General features: G+C 37.0%; 8 protein-coding genes across 11 annotated transcripts; 6 read left to right on the forward strand and 2 right to left on the reverse strand.

The window, feature by feature from the left end:
* Positions 1-1003: 1003 nt before the first annotated feature.
* Positions 1004-4824, forward strand: LOC106335030 (NADPH-dependent diflavin oxidoreductase 1). 2 transcript variants are annotated; one of them, XM_013773446.1, is made up of 12 exons: positions 1004-1311; positions 1556-1633; positions 1734-1838; positions 2026-2117; positions 2303-2487; positions 2716-2798; positions 3020-3094; positions 3205-3315; positions 3395-3529; positions 3622-3741; positions 3808-4033; positions 4124-4824. In XM_013773446.1, exons 1-12 carry the CDS (start codon positions 1171-1173, stop codon positions 4651-4653), a joined length of 1881 nt encoding a protein of 626 aa, XP_013628900.1. In that variant the 5' UTR covers positions 1004-1170; the 3' UTR covers positions 4654-4824. The 2 variants fall into 2 exon arrangements, with proteins under 2 accessions (XP_013628900.1, XP_013628901.1); XM_013773447.1 differs by having other exon boundaries at positions 1005-1311; positions 2719-2798; positions 4124-4653.
* A 578-nt stretch (positions 4825-5402) lies between these two features.
* LOC106335031 (probable galacturonosyltransferase 9) lies at positions 5403-7551 on the forward strand. The gene is made up of 3 exons (XM_013773448.1): positions 5403-5695; positions 5766-6965; positions 7051-7551. Exons 1-3 carry the CDS (start codon positions 5537-5539, stop codon positions 7324-7326), a joined length of 1635 nt encoding a protein of 544 aa, XP_013628902.1. The 5' UTR covers positions 5403-5536; the 3' UTR covers positions 7327-7551.
* A 179-nt stretch (positions 7552-7730) lies between these two features.
* LOC106333989 (UPF0496 protein At3g57100-like) lies at positions 7731-8758 on the reverse strand. Its single transcript, XM_013772361.1, has one exon. It carries the CDS (start codon positions 8756-8758, stop codon positions 7736-7738), a length of 1023 nt encoding a protein of 340 aa, XP_013627815.1. The 3' UTR covers positions 7731-7735.
* Positions 8759-10893: 2135 nt separating this feature from the next.
* Positions 10894-12007, reverse strand: LOC106331962 (zinc finger protein CONSTANS-LIKE 2-like). Its single transcript, XM_013770402.1, has one exon. It carries the CDS (start codon positions 11968-11970, stop codon positions 11284-11286), a length of 687 nt encoding a protein of 228 aa, XP_013625856.1. The 5' UTR covers positions 11971-12007; the 3' UTR covers positions 10894-11283.
* Positions 12008-13582: 1575 nt separating this feature from the next.
* Positions 13583-15395, forward strand: LOC106334567 (FHA domain-containing protein At4g14490-like). The gene has a single exon (XM_013772861.1). The coding sequence runs from the start codon at positions 13856-13858 to the stop codon at positions 15245-15247; it is 1392 nt and encodes a 463-aa protein (XP_013628315.1). The 5' UTR covers positions 13583-13855; the 3' UTR covers positions 15248-15395.
* A 106-nt stretch (positions 15396-15501) lies between these two features.
* On the forward strand, positions 15502-18205 carry LOC106334569 (ecotropic viral integration site 5 protein homolog). 3 transcript variants are annotated; one of them, XM_013772864.1, is made up of 10 exons: positions 15502-15613; positions 15712-15758; positions 15931-16092; positions 16179-16374; positions 16449-16619; positions 16706-16822; positions 17081-17278; positions 17361-17420; positions 17502-17600; positions 17856-18205. In XM_013772864.1, exons 3-10 carry the CDS (start codon positions 15953-15955, stop codon positions 17922-17924), a joined length of 1050 nt encoding a protein of 349 aa, XP_013628318.1. In that variant the 5' UTR covers positions 15502-15613; positions 15712-15758; positions 15931-15952; the 3' UTR covers positions 17925-18205. The 3 variants fall into 3 exon arrangements, with proteins under 3 accessions (XP_013628318.1, XP_013628320.1, XP_013628319.1); XM_013772866.1 differs by having other exon boundaries at positions 15943-16092; XM_013772865.1 differs by having other exon boundaries at positions 15525-15758; positions 15943-16092.
* Positions 18206-18911: 706 nt separating this feature from the next.
* LOC106334570 lies at positions 18912-20258 on the forward strand. The gene is made up of 4 exons (XM_013772867.1): positions 18912-18999; positions 19115-19181; positions 19531-19685; positions 19767-20258. The coding sequence occupies exons 3-4, from the start codon at positions 19548-19550 to the stop codon at positions 19785-19787; spliced, it is 159 nt and encodes a 52-aa protein (XP_013628321.1). The 5' UTR covers positions 18912-18999; positions 19115-19181; positions 19531-19547; the 3' UTR covers positions 19788-20258.
* LOC106334568 (S-adenosylmethionine decarboxylase proenzyme 3) lies at positions 19802-21196 on the forward strand. The gene has a single exon (XM_013772862.1). It carries the CDS (start codon positions 19920-19922, stop codon positions 21021-21023), a length of 1104 nt encoding a protein of 367 aa, XP_013628316.1. The 5' UTR covers positions 19802-19919; the 3' UTR covers positions 21024-21196.
* Positions 21197-22769: the final 1573 nt, after the last annotated feature.

Raw genomic sequence — 22769 nt, forward strand, 5'->3', positions numbered from 1 at the left:
ATATATATATTAATCTTAATAATTAATTAAATTAGACTTTTTACTTATATAATTTTTGTAATCATTTGTATTTTGTCATAACAAAAATTTTAAACCATGGATCATAAAATTTGAATGTGAGACTTTTAACAGTTTTAGTAATTTATAGCCGTTTGTAAAAATTCAAAATATAACATATACATAAAAATCTAAATTTTTATTATATGGTTATTGTGGTTGTTTAATTTATTTAATAGCTTAAAATTAAACAAATATGATAGAATATACACTATTTTTTATCAAATCTTTATTATTCAAAATCATTAATTGCCATATATACTTTAGCCACATTAGGCAATTCCGTAAATTTTATTTAAGGAAATAATAAAATACATTAATGATGAATTTATTGTTAGTTTAATAAAAAGCTTATTATATAATTAGATGGACCAACATATTTCTCTAATGACTCTAAGAATCATTCTAGTGATGACATGTGGCTACAAAAAGAAGTTGTAATGATTCTCAAATAATATATAGGGGATTAGACATAGACATTTGAGTACCTATTCAGCTACGGCTTATTTTTTTTTGGTATCAGATTTTTTGAGTTTTGAAATTATGCTTCATTCCGGTATTATAAATTTTCATGTGGGCTTTGAATCGAATCTTCCCAAGTCAAGATGAATTTAATTTTTATATATAGAAACCTACAAATATCCAAAATCTAATGTATCTAAGATCGGTCCATATATTTGTACCAAAGGTAACAATATTAACTGATTCATTTCGGATATTTTGAATTTAAACTAAACTTAACCTAAAACAACCAAAAGTAACCATATTACTCTATTTGATTCGAGTTCGATTCGGATGTATAAAAACCTAAAAATATTTAAATACTTATACAATTAATTATATTATGACACATATAAAATATATAATACATATCATGAAAAAAAATATCAATTTATAAAAATAAAAATTAACACCAAATCTCTAGTTAACATTACATCTAAACCCTAAAGCGAGCTTCTTTCACGTCTTCTCTTCTCATCGTCTCATCATCTCAGCTCCCTCCCCCCTCGCCAACTATCTGTTCATCTCAGAGGTCAATTTCCTCTCCCTCTATCTCTCTTCGGGCCGTACAATCGTGTTCCGGTGATTGAAGAATATTCGCTTGCGGCGGCGATGGGAGAAAAGCAGAGGAAGCTGCTCGTGCTGTATGCTTCTCAGACCGGAAACGCTCTCGATGCGGCAGAGCGTATTGGCCGCGAAGCTGAACGCCGAGGCTGCCCTGCCTCTATCGTCTCCACCGACGAATTCGACCCTGTATGTGAGAGACGTTGTTGTGAATTGAATATAGCTTCTTACTCTGTTCTGAAGATTGTTTGCTTAATATGAAGTGGAAACCGTTACAATTCCTCTGTTTGATCACTTGGAACCGATGATTGTTGTAATCAGCTCTTAGATTTGAGTGGTTCTGTTGATTGAATTTCGAGTTAACGTATAAAAGTGTGTTCCTTTATAACTTAAAATTCTTATTGAAAGTTGCCATTTTTTTTTTTGGCTGTAGAGTTCTTTACCTCATGAGGAGTCTGTTGTTTTTGTTGTATCCACTACAGGGCAAGGAGACTCTCCTGATTCTTTTAAGGTTCGTTGTCAATTTTATACTACCAATAATGCAGTTTCTAGTTTAATGCGAACCTTATTGTTTGTTCATTCCTTGTCTATTTTTTTTGAAATCACTGAAGGAGTTTTGGAGGTTTCTTCTTCAAAGAAACTTGGGAAACTCTTGGTTGCAACGAGTTCGCTTTGCAGTGTTTGGGCTTGGTGATTCAGGTTACCAGAAGTATAATGTAAGTGCATCTGCCACTATATAAATCAGTTTCACAAACGGTTCTGTTTTGATGTATTCATCAATATAAGAAAAAAGTAGGCTTTACCGAGGAAGAAGCACAATAGCAAACTTAACGTTCTCTGTTTTCACTTTCCCCACAACCAGAAATCTTGAGATTTGACATTATTTTCCTCTGATGGCTTTAGTTTGTAGCAAAGAAGCTAGACAAAAGGTTACTAGATCTTGGGGCCACAACCATCGTTGAGAAAGGTCTGGGAGATGATCAACACCCATCAGGGTATGGAACTGTATATTATCGAGGAAAATAATTATATCTTCTCTTTTATTATTCTTGATAGCAAATGAACCATTTGATCACTGGAAGATATAGTATCCACTTTCTTAGTATTGCTTGTCTAGTACTATAAAGTCAAGTGGTTGAATACTAATTTTTCACTTTTTGTGTTCTCTTTAAATTTTCAGGTATGAAGCAACTCTTGATCCTTGGATGCTGTCTTTATGGAGTACATTATATCAGATCAATCCAAAATACTTTCCTAAAGGTCCAGATGTGATGATTCCTCAAGATGAATTAACTGATCAGCCCAAATATAGGATCTTATATCATAAGCAGGAGACACTGGAGCCTGAATTGATGGCAGAGTCAGGTACACCAATTTTTTATTCCCATCATGTTTTTAAGAAGGGGATTCATAGTGTGGATACTTTGCTCCATCATGTTAGCTTAGGACTATGTTATGCTACTTAGCAGTGAACTTTCTGTCTAGTTAATAATGGTAATTGCTAGAAAAAATGTCAATGTAGAGAAATGACTTTTAATGTTCTGGTTCAGTTGGCTCGTGAACTCTTGCATAATATGCCTCTTATTGTTTTAGCAGACATCATAGAAAGAGCCCGTGGAATGTCACCCGGAAAATTATCCAAGGACAAAACTAAACCAGACTGCTTTCTCAAGATGGTACTATGCACATCCATTATATTTTTTTTGATTTTATGTTATATCTGCTATGCAACCTTGCTTGCTGGTTATGCTATTTTTTATGCTGTGTTACCTTGAATACGGATTTGATGGTCCTTCTTGGTCAAAATATGTTTTCTTAAAATATCTTATTTTCTGGTAAGCCTGGATGATATGAGTTTTATTCCCTTAGCTTGCATTTAAATATTCCAATCATGCAGACTAAAAATGAAGTCTTGACGAAAGCTGGAAGTACAAAGGATGTCCGCCACTTCGAGTTCCAATTTGTTTCTTCTGTAAGTAACTTTGCTATCACTTACTAACTAGTTTCAATCAATTTCTCCTCTTTTATGAAGTGGTTGTTCAATTAATTTCTCCTCTTTGTTTTTTTTTTAATTCATTTAAGAGTATCAAATATGAAGTGGGCGATGTTGTTGAGCTTCTTCCAAGCCAAGATTCTTCAGCAATAGATGCGTTTATAAAACGCTGTCATTTGGACCCGGAATCATTCATCACAGTAAGTAGCTCCACTCTGTTGACATAATGATCCCAGATTGTCTAACTGAAGTAAATTTTGATAACTAATTTACTTTCAGGTTTGTCCGAGAGAGACAGAGAATAATGGTTCATGTGGAGAAGTAATTACACATCATGTCCCTATCAAGCTTAAGACTTTTGTTGAATTAACAATGGACGTTACATCTGCTTCACCTAGACGATACTTCTTTGAGGTAAGAGTCCTAATGATCTTGAATATCAGATTTTTATAATGTAATTTTAAGTATTTGATGGAAGTCGTTACAATGTATCATCTCGGTGTCAGGTTATGAGCTTCTATGCAACAGCTGAACTTGAGAAGGAAAGACTGCAATACTTTGCCTCAGCCGAGGGACGTGATGACCTCTACAATTACAATCAGAAGGAAAGAAAAAGCGTCCTTGAGGTAACCAATTAGGGACACCATGATTCGTCTTGAACCAAATAGATCTTATTGCTACTGTCTATGTAGGTGCTAGAGGATTTCTCTTCCGTGCAAATGCCTTTTGAGTGGCTAGTACAGTTAGTACCATCGCTAAAACCACGAGCTTTTTCGATATCTTCATCTCCTTTGGCCCACCCTGGTCAAGTACATTTGACAGTAAGCGTGGTATCATGGATCACCCCTTCTTACCCTTATAAGAGAACTCGAAAAGGTCTATGCTCCTCTTGGCTCGCAAGCCTCACACCTGAGCAAGGTTAGCACTGTGTTTCTATGTATTATTTTAACTGACTCAGGTCTTTGTTTCTACGTATTTATCTTACATTTTGTGTTCCGTTGTGTTTAGAGATAAACATACCGGTTTGGTTTCACAAAGGCTCTCTTCCTGCTCCACCACAGTCGCTTCCACTCATCTTAGTGGGACCTGGAACCGGATGTGCCCCTTTCCGCGGGTTCATAGCTGAGAGAGCCGTGCAAGCTCAGACCAGCCCGATCGCACCAGTCATGTTCTTCTTTGGTTGCAGGAACAAAGACACTGACTTTTTATACAAAGACTTCTGGGAGTCTCATGCAAGAGAAGGAGGCATGCTCTCTGAAGTAAAAGGCGGAGGGTTTTACACAGCATTCTCTAGAGACCAACCGAAGAAGGTTTACGTGCAACACAGGATACTAGAGATGAGGAAGAAAGTTTGGGATTTGCTATGTGATGGAGCCGCCGTTTACGTGGCGGGCTCGTCCACGAAAATGCCTTGTGATGTGATGTCGGCTTTGGAGGAGATTGTGATGGAGGAGACCGGAGGATCAAAGGAAATGGCTTCACGGTGGCTCAAGGCTTTGGAGAAAGCTGGGAGATACAATGTTGAAGCTTGGTCTTAAACCCAACTTCCTCCATATCATGTAATGTTTGATTACTAGCTATACGAATCATTGGATTATTTATTTATTTAAATTGATTTTATAATATTCACATTGAACGGTTCAAATGAAGATGATTTGTTTGATTGTATACATTTGAACTTTATTTATAATTTAATTTTAATTTTTTTTATATAACGAGGTTCTTACCTTTTTCATTTTAACTAGAGTTTGTTGAATAAATCATTCACCTCACTGAATAATACAAGATTTCAGTGTTTATATAAAAATCATCAATTAAATAACATCAGATTTTAAACAGAACTGAAAATCAACGTACAATGTCAATTACTCAATTTTTTTATTTATTAATTTATTGTATAATAACACTTTAGTTATTTTTCAAATGTTTTCGATCGGCAAATTTAATAGAATATATTTATTCTTCAATTAATCATTGAGTGGCAAAATTAAAAATGAAATAATCAATTGTTATAAAATGGACAGAAACTATTATTTTTCTAAATTTGTTTATTTTTTAAAAAAAAATTGTGCAGTCAAAGTGTTAGTTGATAATAATTCTACACAAACAATACTTTCAAGTATTAAAGCTGCTGGTTTCAAATACTTTGGTAATAAAATGTTAATGTCCTAAAGTATATAGGTGAGACTGGGGTTTTAATAATATTGAGAGTTTATATCTACACTATAAATTAGTAATTGTTTATTAAACCAATGATTAATGACATTAACGTGTCTTCTTCACTAAAATGTCTTTGAGATCTAATCCATAATCCATCCCATCACTCTCTAGAGGCTAATTCACACTCTACCGTGGGAAAGCAATAACCTCATCCCCATCTGAATTTAAATAAAATAACTGATTTGTAAAGGTGAAGGCTAAATGGCGGTGGCCTTCCGTGGAGGCCGGAACGGCGTCGGATCAGGACTCCGCAGTTTCTTCTCGTACCGTATCTTCATCTCCGCCTTGTTCTCTTTTCTCTTCCTCGCCACCTTCTCCGTCGTCCTCAACTCCTCTCGTCACCAACCTCACCTCGATCACGTAAGCTTCGATTCGTCGATCAAAATTTAAAATCAATCCTCTGAATCTGAGCTTCGATTTTTGGTTTTAGACATTGCCGAGGACGTTTCAATCGGATCCGTTGAAAACTAGGTTAGATCTGATACACAAGCAAGCGACCGATCACCTCACGCTTGTGAACGCATACGCTGCTTACGCTAGGAAGCTCAAGCTCGACGCGTCAAAGCAGCTTAAGCTCTTCGAAGATCTGGCGGTTAACTTCTCCGATCTGCAGGCCAAACCTGGATTGAAGCTCGAAAACGTGAACGCGATCGAGGAGGATGCGTTTAGGCAGATCGAGAAAGAGGTTAAAGATAAGGTGAAAACCGCGAGGATGATGATCGTCGAGTCTAAAGAGAGTTACGATACGCAGTTAAAGATCCAGAAGCTGAAGGATACGATCTTCGCCGTTCAAGAGCAGTTGACGAAAGCCAAGAAAAACGGCGCCGTTGCGAGCTTGATCTCGGCTAAGTCGGTTCCCAAGAGTCTTAACTGTTTGGCTATGAGGCTTGTTGGGGAGAGGATCTCTAACCCCGAGAAGTATAAGGATGCTCCGTTTGATTCGGCTGTGTTGGAGGATCCGAGTCTTTATCACTACGCGGTCTTCTCTGATAATGTGATCGCTGTTTCCGTTGTGGTGAGGTCGGTTGTGGTGAACGCCGAGGAGCCGTGGAAGCATGTGTTTCATGTGGTGACTGATAGGATGAATCTCGCGGCTATGAAGGTTTGGTTTAAGATGCGTCCTTTGGACCGTGGTGCTCGTGTTGACATTAAGTCGGTTGAGGAGTTTAAGTTCTTGAACTCTTCGTATGCGCCGGTCTTGAGGCAGCTTGAGTCTGCTAAGTTGCAGAAGTTTTACTTTGAGAACCAGGCGGAGAACGCGACTAGAGATGAACATAACATCAAGTTCAAGAACCCGAAGTATCTCTCGGTGTTGAACCATCTGAGATTCTACTTACCGGAGATGTATCCGAAGCTGAATAAGATCTTGTTCTTGGACGATGACGTTGTGGTGCAGAAGGATGTGACTGGGTTGTGGAAGATCAATTTGGATGGGAAGGTGAATGGAGCTGTTGAGACGTGCTTTGGCTCTTTTCATCGGTATGGTCAATACCTAAACTTCACTCATCCTCTGATCAAAGAGAGCTTTAACCCCAATGCTTGTGCTTGGGCCTTTGGGATGAATATATTTGATCTCAATGCTTGGAGGCGCGAGAAATGCACAGATCAATACCATTACTGGCAGAACTTGGTAAGCCCCATATCTTTCTTAGTAACTTATGCATTTCAAAAAATCTCTTTTATCTTGTGTTGATTGTGTGCTAATCTCTGAGCAGAATGAAGACAGAAGTCTCTGGAAATTAGGCACTCTGCCTCCGGGACTGATGACATTCTATTCAAAGACGAAATCACTGGACAAGTCCTGGCATGTGCTTGGGTTAGGCTACAACCCGGGAGTGAGCATGGACGAGATTAAAAAAGCAGCAGTGATACATTACAATGGGAACATGAAACCATGGCTAGACATTGCTATGAACCAATACAAGTCTCTCTGGACTAAATACGTCGACAACGAAATGGAGTTTGTGCAGATGTGCAATTTTGGTCTTTAAAGAAAGATATCGATGAAGAGGTAACCTCAAATCGATATATGTTCAGTCATTCAGGGCATTCTTTAGCTTATATACGTTTATCTTTTATATATTATATAGGGTTACAAAAGTGTTTTGCTTTGTTCTTTCTGTCATAGTTTTGTTCTTTATTTATATTTTGTGTAACTCTTTCACATCAAAAGCTTTATCCAAAACTACAATGTGTTAAGGTTTGTTTCATGCAAAGTTTTGACTTGTGATTGAAACATTAAAGAGAAATGGATTAGGAAGATAATGAATTTTTATCATATGTTGATTTAGTTTCATTTTATTACTAAAATCATGATGAGCTAACTACTTTACAAAACACAATAAGATTTTATCATATGTTTGTATATCTACAAAAATAGTTAGAAATTCAACAAAGTTGTTATGACCGTTTCTCACCGCAAGACAGAAACTCAAAGATCCTGTCTCGAGTCAATGTACGTCCAAACTGCACAAACCCATCGCACCTTCCGGTCTCTCTGTCTAGGTCAACGAGCGTTGACTTCAATTTCTCCAGTTCCTCCTCCATCCCTCCCATAGCAAATGCCACAGACGACCGTTTATTCACGGCGATGTCCACCGTTAGTCTAATGGATCTCTCCACCGCCTCCAACATACTCACAAGTCTGCTCATCTTCTCAACCTCCTTGAGAGCCACCATCGTTTCCCTCTCCATCGACGTCACTGCTGTCTTTTCCCGTTTCAGAGTTTCCGACGACTCTCTCCACCTCGAAGCAGCAAAGTTAGTCACTGCTTCAACCGGTACAGGTACAAAGATACCCGCCACGATTTTTCCCACGGCCACTAGAGTGATCATCGCCGCCGCAACAACCGCTCTTCCTCCACGTAAACGTCTCAGCTTCTTGTCGATGTCCTTCATCGTAGACTCTAGTTTAACAATCATCGTGCCTAAGTCTCGGTGACAGATCTCAAGCTTCCTGAGAAACTCCCCGGAGATAAGATCACCGTCGTCTCTGAACTTAGTCAGATCTCGGAATGTTTTCCTGAAGCTAGCTTCTAAACCGCCGTAACCGTTCTTCTCCTCGTGGAAATCACGCAACGTCTCGTCGATCAAGAAGCACTCGTCCCGTTCGGCTCTCTCCAAGCACTTACGCAGAGACTCGCAGAGCTCGGTGACTGATTTGCTCGTGGTGAAATAATCGCTGAGAAGACGAAGCAGCTCGGGGTCATGGCGGAAGTCTGTCTGATGACACTCCATGAACATCTTCGAGACATCGTCGTCCATGTTTTCCATACAGTCGCTTAGTTTGCTTAGGTTTTCTTCTGATTGAGATTTGATCATCATCGTAGAGGAGGAGGGTCGTGGTAGGAAAGTCATCGCAGGGTAAACCGTTGAGATTCCTTGACGGAGACATTTACTCGAAAATATGGCGCGAAATTTCATCTTATTAGAACACACAAAGATCACTTAAGAGTTTATAGAGATGAACAAAAGTAACAGTAGCAATTCACAGAGATAAACGTGTACTGTTAGGTTGTGATATATAGATAAAGGATTTTTAACGTTAAAATCCATCAACTAAGTTTGTTTTGGGTAAAAACCTCCGAATTAAAGTATTTAACGTAAAAGATCCAAACTAACTTTATTTAATGAAGTAAACCCTAACAGCTCATAATTACCAATACTACCGGTAAATTTTTAGTTTAGGGGTTTCTACATTAAGTGGGTGTTATTGAATTAGTGCATTCAATGGAAATTAATAGAATTCAAATCTTAAGGGAAATCCACTGTTATTGGATTGAGTACTTGTTAGAGAGAATTCAAATCACCTGTTATTCAATCTTCATGAGATTTTATTGGAATTTAGTTTTAATGGAATTGAATGTAAAATTGTACGAAAGATAAGAGTAAACAAAATCTGACACTTAGGGGATGATTGGTTGGGGCTGTAGATGCTCTGGACAGCCAAAATTTAGTCTACAGCTATATATATCAACCAATCGAGCTTTGCTTTCCTTAAAAAACTCACAGCAAAAAAATCTCTGCAAAATCAAAATATGGCTGTAGAGAGCTTTATTTCAAAAGTAAAAAATTAGTGCTTTAGAAATCTACAGCAAGGAAAGCTACAACAAATAAATCTACAGATTAAATTTTACAGCAAAAAATATAAAGCTACAGCACTTACCAATCATCCCCTTATTGCTTGGATTTTGAGTTTCATCAAGTTCAACTTGGCAAAGTAATTAGAAAGCAAACCTGTTTGGATTAGGTTTTAATCTGAACCCAAATAAATGAAGATGCAGACAAAAACGGTTGAACTTAAACGTTTGAAACTGAATTTATTTTCCATTTGACTTACGATAAACTCCACTAAAATTCATCTTTATCTTGTAAAGAATCCAATCAAATCCACTGAAAGACTCTAATTACAGTTACATTGAATTCTATTGAATTCTTAATTCAATAACACAACATAGTTGAGGGGCTTTACCTTTAAAAGTAAAAAAAAATCAAAATTTTATAATATTATCTAAAAATTAGTAACTTAAATTTTTAAAATTGGCATTTTTAATTCTTTTTTGTAAATATATGAGTTTGACGTGTTTTTAACATCAACATTATATATGTATAAATTAAAAATGTAAAAACTGAGAAAATACAACAAAAATTATATAAAGAATTTAGACGCAGTAAGACTTTCTTCTCTAACTTCCGGATCAGACATATTCCAAGAGCACAAAATACTATGGCAGACAAGCGTGCAAGTGGTGCGAGGAGTTCTCCTTCAGCTATGTTATATGTCGATTCAATACTTTCTGTTTGGCTTTCTGAATCGCGCGGTTCAGTTACTTAGTTCTCGCTTATGTTGTCAAAAAAAAGTTACTAATTTTTAAATAATATTATAAAATTTTGATTTTTTTTGTTTTTTAAATTTTAATGGTAAAACCCCTCAACTATGTTTACTTAATGTAGAAACCCCTAAATTAAAGATTTACCGGTAGTAATGGTAATTATGATCTGTTAGGGTTTAATTCATTAAATAACGTTAGTTTGAGGGTTTTTTCATTAAATATTTAGTTTGAGGGTTTTTACCCAAAATAAACTTAGTTGAGGGGTTTTAACGTTGGAAATCCATAGAGAAAAGATAGAGTTAAATTTCCTTTTTTTCATTTTCGTAAAAGTTTCCATATTTCCTTTTTTCGTAGGTATTTCCATATTTTACTAAATATTTATTTTGTCCTTTTTATAAACATTTATCGTGTTCATTGTTTCCTTTTTCGTTTAAGAATTTCCTTTTTTGCGTTAAGTACAGCTGTAAATGATAAAACGGTAATTTTTCGTATTTTTACACGAATAAAGTAACGAGGGTTGGTGTAATAATTGTCTTTCGTATTATTATTACAGATCGTAATTTCGGTTAAGTACAGCACTAGTTTTGTATTGCATGTATCGATTACGTATTGGCCAAGTTTGACTCTTTATCTCATCACTTACCAGTTACCCTGTTTTGATATGACTTCTTTGTTCTATCTGAGGTTTGTGAGGTGTTTTCTTTTTCTTTTGTCAACAGAGAGAAGACGAAGAAGAAGAGGAAGACAATGGCTGTTTCAACCAACTAAAATAGGTTTAGCTGGACATGGCTGTGATGGGTCAGAAACTTAGCTCTCAACATTGCTGAGAAAGGCTTTCCAACCTCTGTTTACAACATAACAACTACTAAAGTTGACGAGACCGTTGAAATCATTTTTTATTATATTCTTATTACAGCTCTACCCCATATCTCTTTCTTGTGGTAACAATCCAGTCAGGCACCGTTCCAGAGGATAACATTTCACATATGATAGGATTTTAATTTCTACAAAATTCACAAAACCAAAGGATCCACACGTGAAACAGTGGTAATATAATAAAATCCAAACTAGGATTAATTTACAGCATGCAATCTAGCTCATCTCTGCCGTAAGAGTTCAGAATGAAGGAACAATTCCATATCCGGCCATTAGAGATGTTGAAAAGAGTTGTTCTGCATCAGCTTCAGTTTCCATCCTCTTTGCAAAGCGCCCCTTGATCCGTGGTCTTACCTCTGCATAAGCTTTTCTTGAAGCATACCTTATTGTCTTCTCGAACTTCCTCCTCTTCTTCTTCTCTCTGTATCTCAGGACCCTAGCCGCCCTTTCTGCTGGAGTTAGCTGTTGAGTAGGTGGGCCAGATAGTTGGTCTTTCGTCTCTTTAGGCTCTCGTGGGTGTTGGACTGTTGTGTCACTCTCTGATGGTTCTGGCACAACACTGATGTCCATCATGGAACCATTGTAGTTGTAGTCAGCTCCTGTTGAGCAACCATAGTTGTTACCCAAATGAAAGTTGTGATGCCTTAGTTGCAACTGACTTGTTGTGTCTTCAACTTGAAGTGGCACAACTCCATCTTCTCCACCATAGATCCTCTCGTAGTGACTGTGCTGATCTTCCAACTGGTTGTCTATGTTGGAGCTGTAGTCAACAAGATCAAGATACTCAACACCAAATAAGAACCCATTGTTGTGACTATCACCGTCTTTCCCTAGATTAAGCATCAACCACGAAGCCACCTCTCTATCATCCTCATCGTCAGCTTTACCCCCCACAAAGCCACTCTCGTTGGTCTCTTCTTTCAACATAATAAAGACTAAACACTCTGTTAGTGTATTTACAAAGGAGGGAAGGCTAATGAGACTGTTATATAGAATATTGGAGGTGAACACTTGGCGCATAGTTAGTGGTTGGATCATCTTGTGGTTGTCTGAAGTTTGAAGTAAGGATATGCATTAATGATGAGAAAGTCTTGTCTTATATCATTGGCAAAGGAGAAGAAATCTACACCAAGTATATATATCTTCTCTTCCTTTGTATAGCTTTCCTTCTTCATGGGATTGGGACCACCCTCATGAGTTGACGTGGATGATCATGTTTAAAGATTCTCAAAAGAGCTTAGTGTTCACGAGAGTGTGGCTAGTGTTTTACCAATTTGCTAACGATTACTTATTTCATTACTCATAAGTGATCAGGAGATTAGATTACAAACTGTTACACCTCTTTTGGTTAAAAGGTAGAGTAAAGAATTTAGACATTATTTTTTCAAAAAAAAAAACTTTGGCATTATCCCCTTCTTGAAACTCTATAAATGTGAATGCTATGCTATAAATATTTTTAAAAATACTACGGATTTTTACTCTATTTGTTTAGAAATTTATATATGTTGAGAAAACTATATTATATTTTTATATATCTATATCAACTTCAGCTCACTTCTTGTTTGAATTTAATGGTAAATCATGCATAAACTATTTATTATTTGCAAGTGAAGTTTCTTTGGTCAGTTATTTTGGTTAAATGTTCATTAATGTATCTATACTATAAGTTTTAGAAAAAAAAAGATTTATTATCAATTATACAATATTCATTAAAAAAAATTTACGTAAAATCTTTAATAATTTAGTAGAACCGTTAGACATAATTTTATTTTGTAAAATTACTCAGTTTAATATAATAGAACCATCATATGTAAACCTTCATAAAATAAAATTTTAGGTATTATAATTCTCATAAATTTTAACAGGATAACGTTGTTCTTTTTTCCGACGCTGCGATCAGCGGCGGTATAAAATAAATGCACTATGATGTTCAGTGTTTTCGACGCCATGACTGCAGATGTAAGACGCAGCGGTGACCATTGACGCTGAAATTTCGTGTCCGATTTATTTATTATTTTTGGCCGCGGCGATTGAAAAAAAATTGTTTTTGTCTCGTCCGCCGTGAATTTGCCATGGGAATAGATGTGGTTTCCGGTCGCTAATGCTGATCGCAGCGTCAGACAAAAGAACATGGGTGATGAGCTGTCACTAAACTAGAATAAGAGAGAAGATAAAGAACTGGGAATGGGCGCCTGGCGCCTGGCGCCTGGTTGCTTGTTTACCAAGCCATCCTGGAAAGCTCCTCCTCTAGTTCGATAATCTATATGTAATCTTCAATTATACAATATTCATAGAAATTTTTTTACGTAAGAACAGGATTATCGGGAGAGGGAAAAAGATTTTTAGTGGGATTTTTTGGTGGGGGGTCCACAAAAAAAAATCGGTTACAATAAAAAATAAAAATAAAAAATAAAAAAACCCACGTGGGGTTTCAGCGTTAATCATAGCCAAAAACCTTTAATAATTTAGTAGAACCGTTAGACATAATTTTCTTTATAAACGACTCAGTTTAATACAATAGAACCATCATATATATTCATATGTAAACCTTCATAAAATAAAATTGTAGGTATTATAATTCTCATAAATTTTAACAGGATAATAACATTTGAAATGGATTCATTTCACACCAAAAAGCATTATTGACGGAATAACATGTTAAAAGACTTCGATGGGCTAATATCGAGAAGCAAAAACCCATGGGCTTTCAAAGGTTATTGTGTGTCAGCATCGTTTCCTTCGATTTTGATAATCCGAAACTCTTCAAATTCCCTCCGAATCTTTCTCAGAGACGCTCTCACTCTCAGACACGATGACTCCGCCACTGCTGAAGCTCGCGCTCGTCAAGGGCCCAAGAGAAGGCGAATCTTTCGAATACAAACCCGGATCCACTATCCGGATCGGCCGATTCGTTCGTGGGAACGAAATCGCCATCAAAGACGCCGGAATCTCCACCAAACACCTCCGAATCGTCTCCGATTCCGAGAACTGGATAATCCACGACCTCGGATCTTCCAACGGCACCATGCTCAACTCTGAATCTCTCGACGCAGACGCTCCCGCTACTCTCCGCCACGGAGACGAAATCAAGCTCGGTGAGTATACTTCCATCGTAGTGAGCTTCGAGACTGATGTTCAGGCCGAGGAGGAGGAGGAGGAGCCTAAGCTTCCCCCGAGGCCGAGAAGGAATACGAGACGCCTCCCTGTTTCGGATCCGGATCCGGTTCAGGAGAAACCAACGCAGCCTGAACCGCCGAAGAGAGGTAGGGCTACGAGAAGTAAAGTAGCGGTTACGAAGGTGGAGGAAGAGGCGGTTGCGGTGGAGAAGAAGGGAAACTCTAGGGCTCGGGGAGGTAAGAAGAATAACACTGAGGCGGTTTTGGATTCAAACAAATTGGAGATTGAGGATACACCGAAGGGAGTGGAGATCTCAGCGAAGAAGAGAGGGACGAGGAGCAGCAGGCAGGTTGGGAATGTAAAGAGTGAGGATACTGCTTTAGAGGAGATGAGAAGAACTACGAGAAGTAAGAGGAAAGAGATTGGTGGAGATGATTCTTTTCTGGATTTGGATATGGTCCTGAGCCAAGCCCGTGCTAAGAAGAAGACAATGGATAAGAAGAGCGTTGTAGGAGAGATGGAAGCTAGAGATGAGGATGTTGAAGCTCAGAAAGGTCGCAGTGAAACTAGTGATAAAGAAGATGAGGCACCTAAGAGGGCAGAGCAGGTGGAGATTGAGTCAAGAAAGAGCACATTAGGAGAAGAGGATGTTGAACAAGATAAGGAAAATGTAATGGATGTTAGTGAAACAAGTGATAAAGATGATGAGACGTCTAAGAGGGCCGAGACTGAGTCAGGGAAGAGCTCGTTGGGAGAAAATGGAGAGGCAGAGAACTTGCAAGATGCAGTTGAAGAGGAAGGAGACTGTAATAGCGTTGAGGCTGGAGTTGAGACATCAGATGGAGAGTGTGAAGAAGAAGAAGAAGAAGAAGAAAAGGCTGAGCAGGAATCGAGGAATGTAGTTGAGAAGGTGGATTTAGAGAAGATGACACTAGGAGACTGGTTTGAATACATGAAGGTGTACATGCGGAAAAAGATGGTGGATGAGACAGAGGAGATGATAGAGGGCATGAGAGCTAAATCTCGGAGAGTTCACCAGTATATTGCTGAGCAGAAGCAAGCACAGGGCAAAGAAATGGATGTGTAGAGTTTAATTTAGACCCATCCCCGTGAGAGAGAACTATGACCCTCCTTATTAAAGTTAGGTAGCTAACATCTCTTTTCTTATCTCTTTGTATGAGATTGTTTCAAAGCAAAGCACCTGCATCTAATATATAACTCGATTTGGTGCTTGATTTTACTCGTTTTAGAAATAGGAAGATGTTTACATTAGTTGTCACGAAGCTTTAAGAAAGTTGGCGCCAGATCATCAAAGATATTTATCACTAGTAAAAAAATAAAGAGGATTAATTAAGATTCTCAACGGCGTCGTTTCGTGCGGGTTGCACTGTTCTTTTCTCTTCCTTTTGGCTCACAACATTTTCTCCGATCGGATGAAAACTTCAACGGATTGGTATGAGCTCCTGAACGTTGTAATTTATTTCGTTTTCGTTATCTTCTTCGATTCCGTCTCGAATTTTGAATTGATGATTCTCCTTATTTCATCGGAAGCATCGAGGATTTGGAGATTACGAATCTTTTGATCCGATCAAACGTTGGTGAGTGTTAATCGTGTTTCCTCTTTCACTGTAGTGTGTGGGTCTTCTTCGTTTAGTAAGCTAAGAGCTGATATGTCCTCGGAATATTAATTTTAGTGAATGTCTTGGATTTGAGTTTTTTTTTTTTTGGAATGTTCTATTCTGTTAATGAATTTGATCACAATCTTGTTAGGAGCCTCTTCAGACAAAGTAGAATGAGTAGAAAAAGAACAGAAAATGACACTGAGTCAGGATCAGGAACAGCCACTCCGGTGGATAGATTCGGGTTCCTGAAGCAAGAACATGCCAGCAAGGCTAGAACAACAACAACATCATCATCCACTGACCAGGACAGGTATCTATATGTACTGAGGATGAAATTGAGTTTAAGAGTTTCCAGAGAGAGAGATGGTAATGATAGTGTTGTTGTTCGTTACATAGAGAGGAGAGAAAAGTGAGGAAATGGAGGAAGATGATTGGGGTTGGAGGCAGTGACTGGAAGCATTACGTTAGAAGAAAACCTAACATTGTCAAGAGGCGTATACGCAAAGGGATCCCTGATTGTTTAAGAGGTCTTGTTTGGCAGTTGATCTCTGGAAGCCGCGACCTTTTGCTTATGAATCCTGGTGTTTATGAGGTGACTTTCTCTGTTTTATATATCGTTACATTGTTTGCTCTCATGAGGAAATCTAACTAAATTTTACTATGCAGCAACTGGTGATTTATGAGACATCGGCATCAGAACTTGATATCATTCGAGACATATCACGTACTTTCCCGTCCCATGTTTTCTTTCAGAAGAGACATGGACCTGGACAAAGATCGCTATACAATGTCCTCAAGGCCTACTCGGTTTATGACAGAGATGTTGGATATGTTCAGGTCTATCCTCCTATATATATATATATCTCTTGTTTCTTATTTTCTTATTGTAAGGTACTAAGATTCATGTTTCTGATAACTTGCAGGGGATGGGTTTTATAGCCGGTCTGTTGCTTCTCTATATGAGCGAAGAAGATGCCTTCTGGTTATTAGTTGCGTTACTCAAAGGAGCTGTTCATGCTCCTATGGAAGGATTGTACCATGTAAGTCTTGTAGTGGTTTAGAGGAAAAAGAACTTAAGAATGCCTGAATTAGAAGTTTGTGATTCTTTATGAAAATTATCATTTTTTATTATGAATGGACTATCCAATAATAAAGGATGTTGTCCTGATCTTACTTCGTTCCTGTCGTGATTTTGAAGTTAGTTGATGTCTTAGTGTCAACATTTCATCTATTTTTATTTGATTACATAGGTTATGGTATTCGATAGTCTAAGAGCCATTGCTTGTGGTGTAATGTAGGCAGGGCTTCCTCTTGTACAACAATACCTGTTTCAGTTAGAAAGCTTGGTAAAGGAGCTAATCCCAAAGCTCGGAGAACATTTTACTCAAGAGATGATCAATCCGAGTATGTATGCAAGCCAATGGTTCATCACCGTCTTCTCTTATTCATTTCCTTTTCCTTTGGCTCTTCGGATATGGGATGTGTTTCTCTCTGAGGTAAATTTTAAAAATCTCTTGAAAGACTTTGCTGTGACCAAAGTCTTGTTCATTTTATTTTCTTTGGTCATTGTTTCTTTAGGGAGTTAAAATAGTGTTCAAAGTGGGCTTAGCATTGTTGAAGTATTGCCAAGATGAGCTGGTGAGTGGAGTTATCCTTACGAGCTGCAAGTTGATAGTTTTTTTTTTGTTTCTCTAATTGTATCTTATATAAACTCTGCAGGTAAAATTACCGTTTGAGAAACTCATACATGCTCTGAAAACATTCCCTGAAGATGCAATGAATCCGGATACCTTGCTTCCATTGGCCTACCCCATCAAGGTTCTCTCTTTCTCTTTCGAAGAATGAAAGCTTACTCTAATTGTCTTCTGATTTAAATAGCTCTAGAACTTCTAACAGACAGTGAATGAATCAGATTTGCGATCTTACTTCTAGTGATTAACTTGATAGACAATTATTCAACTTCTAGTGAACAATGGAGAAGGCATTGATGTTGTTAATTATGCGTGTTAAATTTCAGAACTTTCCTGAGTTGATTAACAACTGTGGTGTGTTAAATGCTATGTTCATCCTCAGGTATCAAAGCGTTTGGAAGAACTGAAAGTGGACTATGAGAAGACTATTGCCAAACCTGTTCAACCATAAGAAAACCGGTTTGGCTAATAACTTGTACACATTAAGCTTGGATTCAAAATTCTTTACTCCTCCCTTATCTTTATCTTATTGGAATGTATTCTTTCTATCATCATATTGGTCAAGTTGGGTGGGGAATCTCTTTATCAGACACCCTCTGATTCTTCTTAGCAACTTCTGGGAAAGAAGAAGAAGGTATATGTCCCACCCACCTTTGTGTAGGTATAGTGACTTGTGCTTGTAAAAAAATCTCATTATTATTTATGTGAAAAAGGTAAATCATGCTGTTTAAATTTTTTGTTAATAAAAAGCATATGCTTTGTACAATTTTTTTAAAAAAGAATTAATTCTACTTTTTGATTAGAATAATTACTTGTTGATTGGACCAACTTTTACATCTCTTACAAATGGGGTAAAATGGAGTGAGTCACGGGAGGGTCCTCCTTTATTGTTATTTAGCGGAAAGGCCTTTGAGAATAGAAAATAGAATTTGATTCGCTGGGCCTACGTTGCGTGACGGCTCACCTCGAGTTATCCGCTCAAACGGTGCACGTATCTCAACACGTGTCGTTTATTGATTGGTTGATATTTCTCTGGCTTTAGCGTAATCTAGTAATAATGTTGTTTTATTCTATAGGCTGAAGATAATGTCAAAAATAGATGTTCAAAACAAATCTAGAATTAAATAATTTAGCTAGTGGCAGCTGGAAAAGATAATTAAATACTATAAAAGTTTATTTTATGAAGATTTGTTGCTTAATTTATCTGTGGTCAAGATTCAAGAAGACCGTTTCCACATACTAAAAAGGGTTTATAGGTAATTTGGGTAAAACGGCAAATTGTTGAGAAAACAAAAGTAAAAATCAACGGCTCAGGAGTGAGCGTTACGCATTTGTAACGCGGAAACCTTTAATATTAAGGTTAAAAGGGTAAAAACGTAAAAGCAAGTCGTTAGGGCTGGGTGTTGCTATATAAAGAACCGTCTCTACGTTGCTTTTTTCTTCCCGAACGCTCTCTCATTACCAAATCATAATATAAATCGTCTTTCCTCAAAATTAGGGTTTTCTCTTCCGATCATCTGTACCTGGTGAGCTTTTGTAGATCTCTTGTTTCTCAATTCGTCTTTCGTAGATCGGGTTGTTGTTATCTTTCACGAAATTGTTATCTTTAACGAAGAATCCTCGGTTTGTTTTGACTTTCAGGTTTCGTTCGTATCTGGGAAGAAACGATTCGTTAATTCGTGGTCTAGATCTAAAAATTCATATATATGTAAGCATCTCTAACGTCTGACCTTGGATTTACACATAATTTTGGTTTTTTGTGTGAGAGATTCAATCTGAGCTATGTTGATATTCAATTATATGTTATGATTCTGGATCGAATAACTTTGGTTTTGATTGACATATATAGATAAACAATCTTTAGCTGTAATCTAATCTAATTAAACAATTTAATCATTTGTCTCATCTGATTACGTTTATTTGAGATCTGTTGTTGAATTTTGAAACTTTGATCATTGGTTCTTTGTTGAACTTGGTTCCTCCATAGTTTGTTCTTGTAATTGTTTGAACATTGGATAATCTTCTCTAACCGTACGGTTTGTTTCTTGCAATTGCAGAACGCGTGAATGAGATTATGATGGAATCGAAAGGTGGTAATAAAAAGTCGTCGTCAAGTAGTTCCTTATTTTACGAAGCTCCCCTCGGTTATAGCATTGAAGACGTTCGCCCCAACGGTGGAATCAAGAAATTCAAATCTTCTGTCTACTCCAACGTAAAGCTTCTTCCCTTCATTTTATTTTTACTCTCTCCTTTCATGACAGTATCTTAACGATGTTTATTGTTTTATTTGCAGTGCGCTAAGAGGCCATCCTGAGTTGTAGCGTGCACCGAGTCCTCCTGCTATAGTTATAGCTTTTTTATAATTTCCAGTTTATAATTTACTTTCTTCTTCTAAGCTCCGTTTCTGCTTGGTTCCCTACTCCCATCGTTCTCTCCTCCTACTACAATGGCCTTATCTGCAATCGGTTTCGAAGGCTACGAGAAGCGCCTCGAGGTCTCTTTCTTCGAGCCTAGCTTCTTCCAAGACTCCAAGGGACTTGGTCTCCGTGCTCTGACCAGGTCCCAGCTTGACGAGATACTCACTCCTGCTGCTTGCGAGATCGTTTCCTCTCTCTCCAACGATCATTTGGACTCTTACGTCCTCTCTGAGTCCAGCTTCTTTGTCTACCCTTACAAAGTCATCATCAAGACTTGTGGCACCACCAAGCTCCTCCTCTCCATCCCGCCGCTTCTTAAGCTGGCCGGTGAGCTTTCCCTGAATGTCATGTCTGTCAAGTACACTCGCGGCTCCTTCCTCTGCCCTGGAGGCCAGCCTTTTCCTCACAGGAGCTTCTCTGAAGAAGTCTCTGTTCTCGATGGTCACTTTACTAAGCTGGGCTTGAACAGCGTTGCCTACTTGATGGGTAATGATGATGAGACTAAGAAATGGCATGTCTATGCTGCCTCTGCTCAGACCTCCAGCGACTGCAACAGCAATGTCTACACGCTCGAGATGTGCATGACTGGTCTTGACAAGGAGAAAGCCTCTGTCTTCTACAAGAATGAAACTGGTGGGGAGAATGGATCAATGACCGACAACTCTGGAATCAGAAAGATCCTCCCCAAGTCCCAGATCTGCGACTTTGAGTTCGAGCCCTGTGGCTACTCTATGAACTCCGTTGAAGGAGATGCGATCTCCACTATCCACGTGACCCCTGAGGATGGGTTTAGCTACGCTAGCTTCGAAGCTGTGGGTTATGACTTCAACACTCTCGACCTGAGCCAGCTTGTGACGAGGGTTCTGTCTTGCTTTGAGCCGAAGCAATTCTCTGTGGCTGTGCACTCGAGCGTTGGAGCGAACGCGTACAAGCCGGAGATCAGTGTGGACTTGGAAGACTATGGGTGCAGAGAGAGGACATTTGAGACTCTAGGGGAAGAGAGTGGGACGGTTATGTATCAGACGTTTGAGAAGCTTGGCAAGTACTGTGGATCGCCTAGATCTACCTTGAAGTGTGAGTGGAGCAGCAACAATAGCTGCAGCAGCGAGGACGAGAAGGACGAGGGAATCTAGCAGAACTATTTATGAGCTTTCTGTTTTTATGCATTTTTTTTAATAATTGTAATGAATAAAATGACTTGTGAAGTTGAGGTACTCTCCTTCACAAGCATGTGTGCTTTGTGTTATGTACTGTACTGTTGTTATGTTTGGATCTTTAATATATGAGAGACCATCTTATCTATTCTATTAAAACTCCTGTATGACCAATTGATAAAATGTTGTAAAATGTTGTGTCCAATTTAAAAATATAACTGCAATGAATTGATTAAATAGAATATTGTGTTGATATGTTAATAACTGTCACGATCCATGTTTTTGTAACTGCATTGAACTGATTAAATAGAATATATTATTATCTGTAGTGATATAACTGCATCGATCCATATTTTTATAACGGCATCGAACTGAATAACTGCATGAACTATTTGTACACTTCGTAAGTTGGAGTATCTTTACAGTTATATCATTGATATATCTTTTTATAATGATATGTTGATTGTTTCTCATAATCTCGGTTAAAAAGTATAAAATGTAATTATTAAATTATACACTTTATATTTGTTAAGAAATACAAAAGAAAACACTTATAGTAGTTTTACTTTTTATTTTCACCCCTAATATTGGGAAAGAAAATATATACTCTTTCCGTTCCCAAAAGATCTATGTTTTAGTATTTTCACATTTTTTATTAAACATATTAAAATTTAGCTATAAATGCATAGTTTTTTTATAATTTTATATTTCTTATATTTTTAAACCGATAAGATTTTAAGAAATACAATTAATGTTTTTAATTTCTCATTATTAGTTGAAAAAATTGCATTGAAAATATAGAATATGTATATTTTTGAAACATTTTTTTATTTAGAATATAGAACTTTTAGGAACAGACAGAGTACTATTTTCACCGATTACTACATCATAATATCTAGCTATAATAAACTTTAATATATTTTTCAAAAATCATTATCACACTACAGTACACATAACTTATATCTCAATCCAAAAAATTGAGACTTATTCAATCAAACATTAATTTAATCAAATTTGAAATATTTTACACAAACATTAAGTTTATCGATTAACAAAGCACGTGATGTCAAAATAAAATTTAACAGGGTTTAAGTGAAATTTTAATTGAAATAAATATTCATATAAACTCATTTAGTACAATAGGTTTTAAATAAGTTGTTCGATTAATTTTTTTTTATTAAATATGATTTACTTCAAGTTAGTGAAGACCATATTAACCATTTATATATATATAAATGGTTGAAAACTTTAGAAATAAATTTTTAAATAATTTCTGAAATGTGTATGGCACAAGTGTATAGTTATGCAACTTTACATATTTAATATAGTTACTAAAAATATCTATTCTATTAAAATACTTGTTTGACCCATTGATAAAAATTGGATCCAACAACTATTTTTAACGATACATACCTTTTTAATGTGATAACTACTATGCCTTTTTAATTTTCATAACTAACCACAACATCATTTTCTTTTTCGAAAATAACCACCACTCTTTAATAGTAGGAAACTTCTATTTATATGCAGCTTCCGCTTTTACAAGCTGTTTTCTATTTGATCGGGACCATTTAAAATATATTTCTGTACTTTAGCACCGTTTAAATTTACTACTAATATATTTTCTGGACTTTACCACTATATTTACGATAGCTAATAATATTTAACCTTACTTATGTCGACTGTTTAATATACAAAATCAAAGCTTTAAAATATTTCTTACAG

This window comes from Brassica oleracea, chromosome C3 (genome assembly GCF_000695525.1).
Source record: "Brassica oleracea var. oleracea cultivar TO1000 chromosome C3, BOL, whole genome shotgun sequence".
NCBI lineage: Eukaryota > Viridiplantae > Streptophyta > Magnoliopsida > Brassicales > Brassicaceae > Brassica > Brassica oleracea.

Coding starts and splice junctions, on each gene's coding strand:
- LOC106334568 (XM_013772862.1), top strand. CDS start 19,920: ATGGCCTTATCTGCAATCGGTTTCGAAGGCTACGAGAAGCGCCTCGAG.
- LOC106334569 (XM_013772864.1), top strand. CDS start 15,953: ATGAGTAGAAAAAGAACAGAAAATGACACTGAGTCAGGATCAGGAACA. Junction 17,421..17,501: donor AGTATTGCCAAGATGAGCTG/GTGAGTGGAGTT, acceptor TAAACTCTGCAG/GTAAAATTACCGTTTGAGAA. Junction 17,601..17,855: donor CATTGGCCTACCCCATCAAG/GTTCTCTCTTTC, acceptor GTTCATCCTCAG/GTATCAAAGCGTTTGGAAGA.
- LOC106335030 (XM_013773446.1), top strand. CDS start 1,171: ATGGGAGAAAAGCAGAGGAAGCTGCTCGTGCTGTATGCTTCTCAGACC. Junction 3,095..3,204: donor AGTTCCAATTTGTTTCTTCT/GTAAGTAACTTT, acceptor AATTCATTTAAG/AGTATCAAATATGAAGTGGG. Junction 3,742..3,807: donor AAAGAAAAAGCGTCCTTGAG/GTAACCAATTAG, acceptor CTGTCTATGTAG/GTGCTAGAGGATTTCTCTTC.
- LOC106333989 (XM_013772361.1), bottom strand. CDS start 8,758: ATGAAATTTCGCGCCATATTTTCGAGTAAATGTCTCCGTCAAGGAATC.
- LOC106334567 (XM_013772861.1), top strand. CDS start 13,856: ATGACTCCGCCACTGCTGAAGCTCGCGCTCGTCAAGGGCCCAAGAGAA.
- LOC106334570 (XM_013772867.1), top strand. CDS start 19,548: ATGATGGAATCGAAAGGTGGTAATAAAAAGTCGTCGTCAAGTAGTTCC. Junction 19,686..19,766: donor AATCTTCTGTCTACTCCAAC/GTAAAGCTTCTT, acceptor TTTTATTTGCAG/TGCGCTAAGAGGCCATCCTG.
- LOC106331962 (XM_013770402.1), bottom strand. CDS start 11,970: ATGTTGAAAGAAGAGACCAACGAGAGTGGCTTTGTGGGGGGTAAAGCT.
- LOC106335031 (XM_013773448.1), top strand. CDS start 5,537: ATGGCGGTGGCCTTCCGTGGAGGCCGGAACGGCGTCGGATCAGGACTC. Junction 5,696..5,765: donor ACCAACCTCACCTCGATCAC/GTAAGCTTCGAT, acceptor TTTTGGTTTTAG/ACATTGCCGAGGACGTTTCA. Junction 6,966..7,050: donor ACCATTACTGGCAGAACTTG/GTAAGCCCCATA, acceptor ATCTCTGAGCAG/AATGAAGACAGAAGTCTCTG.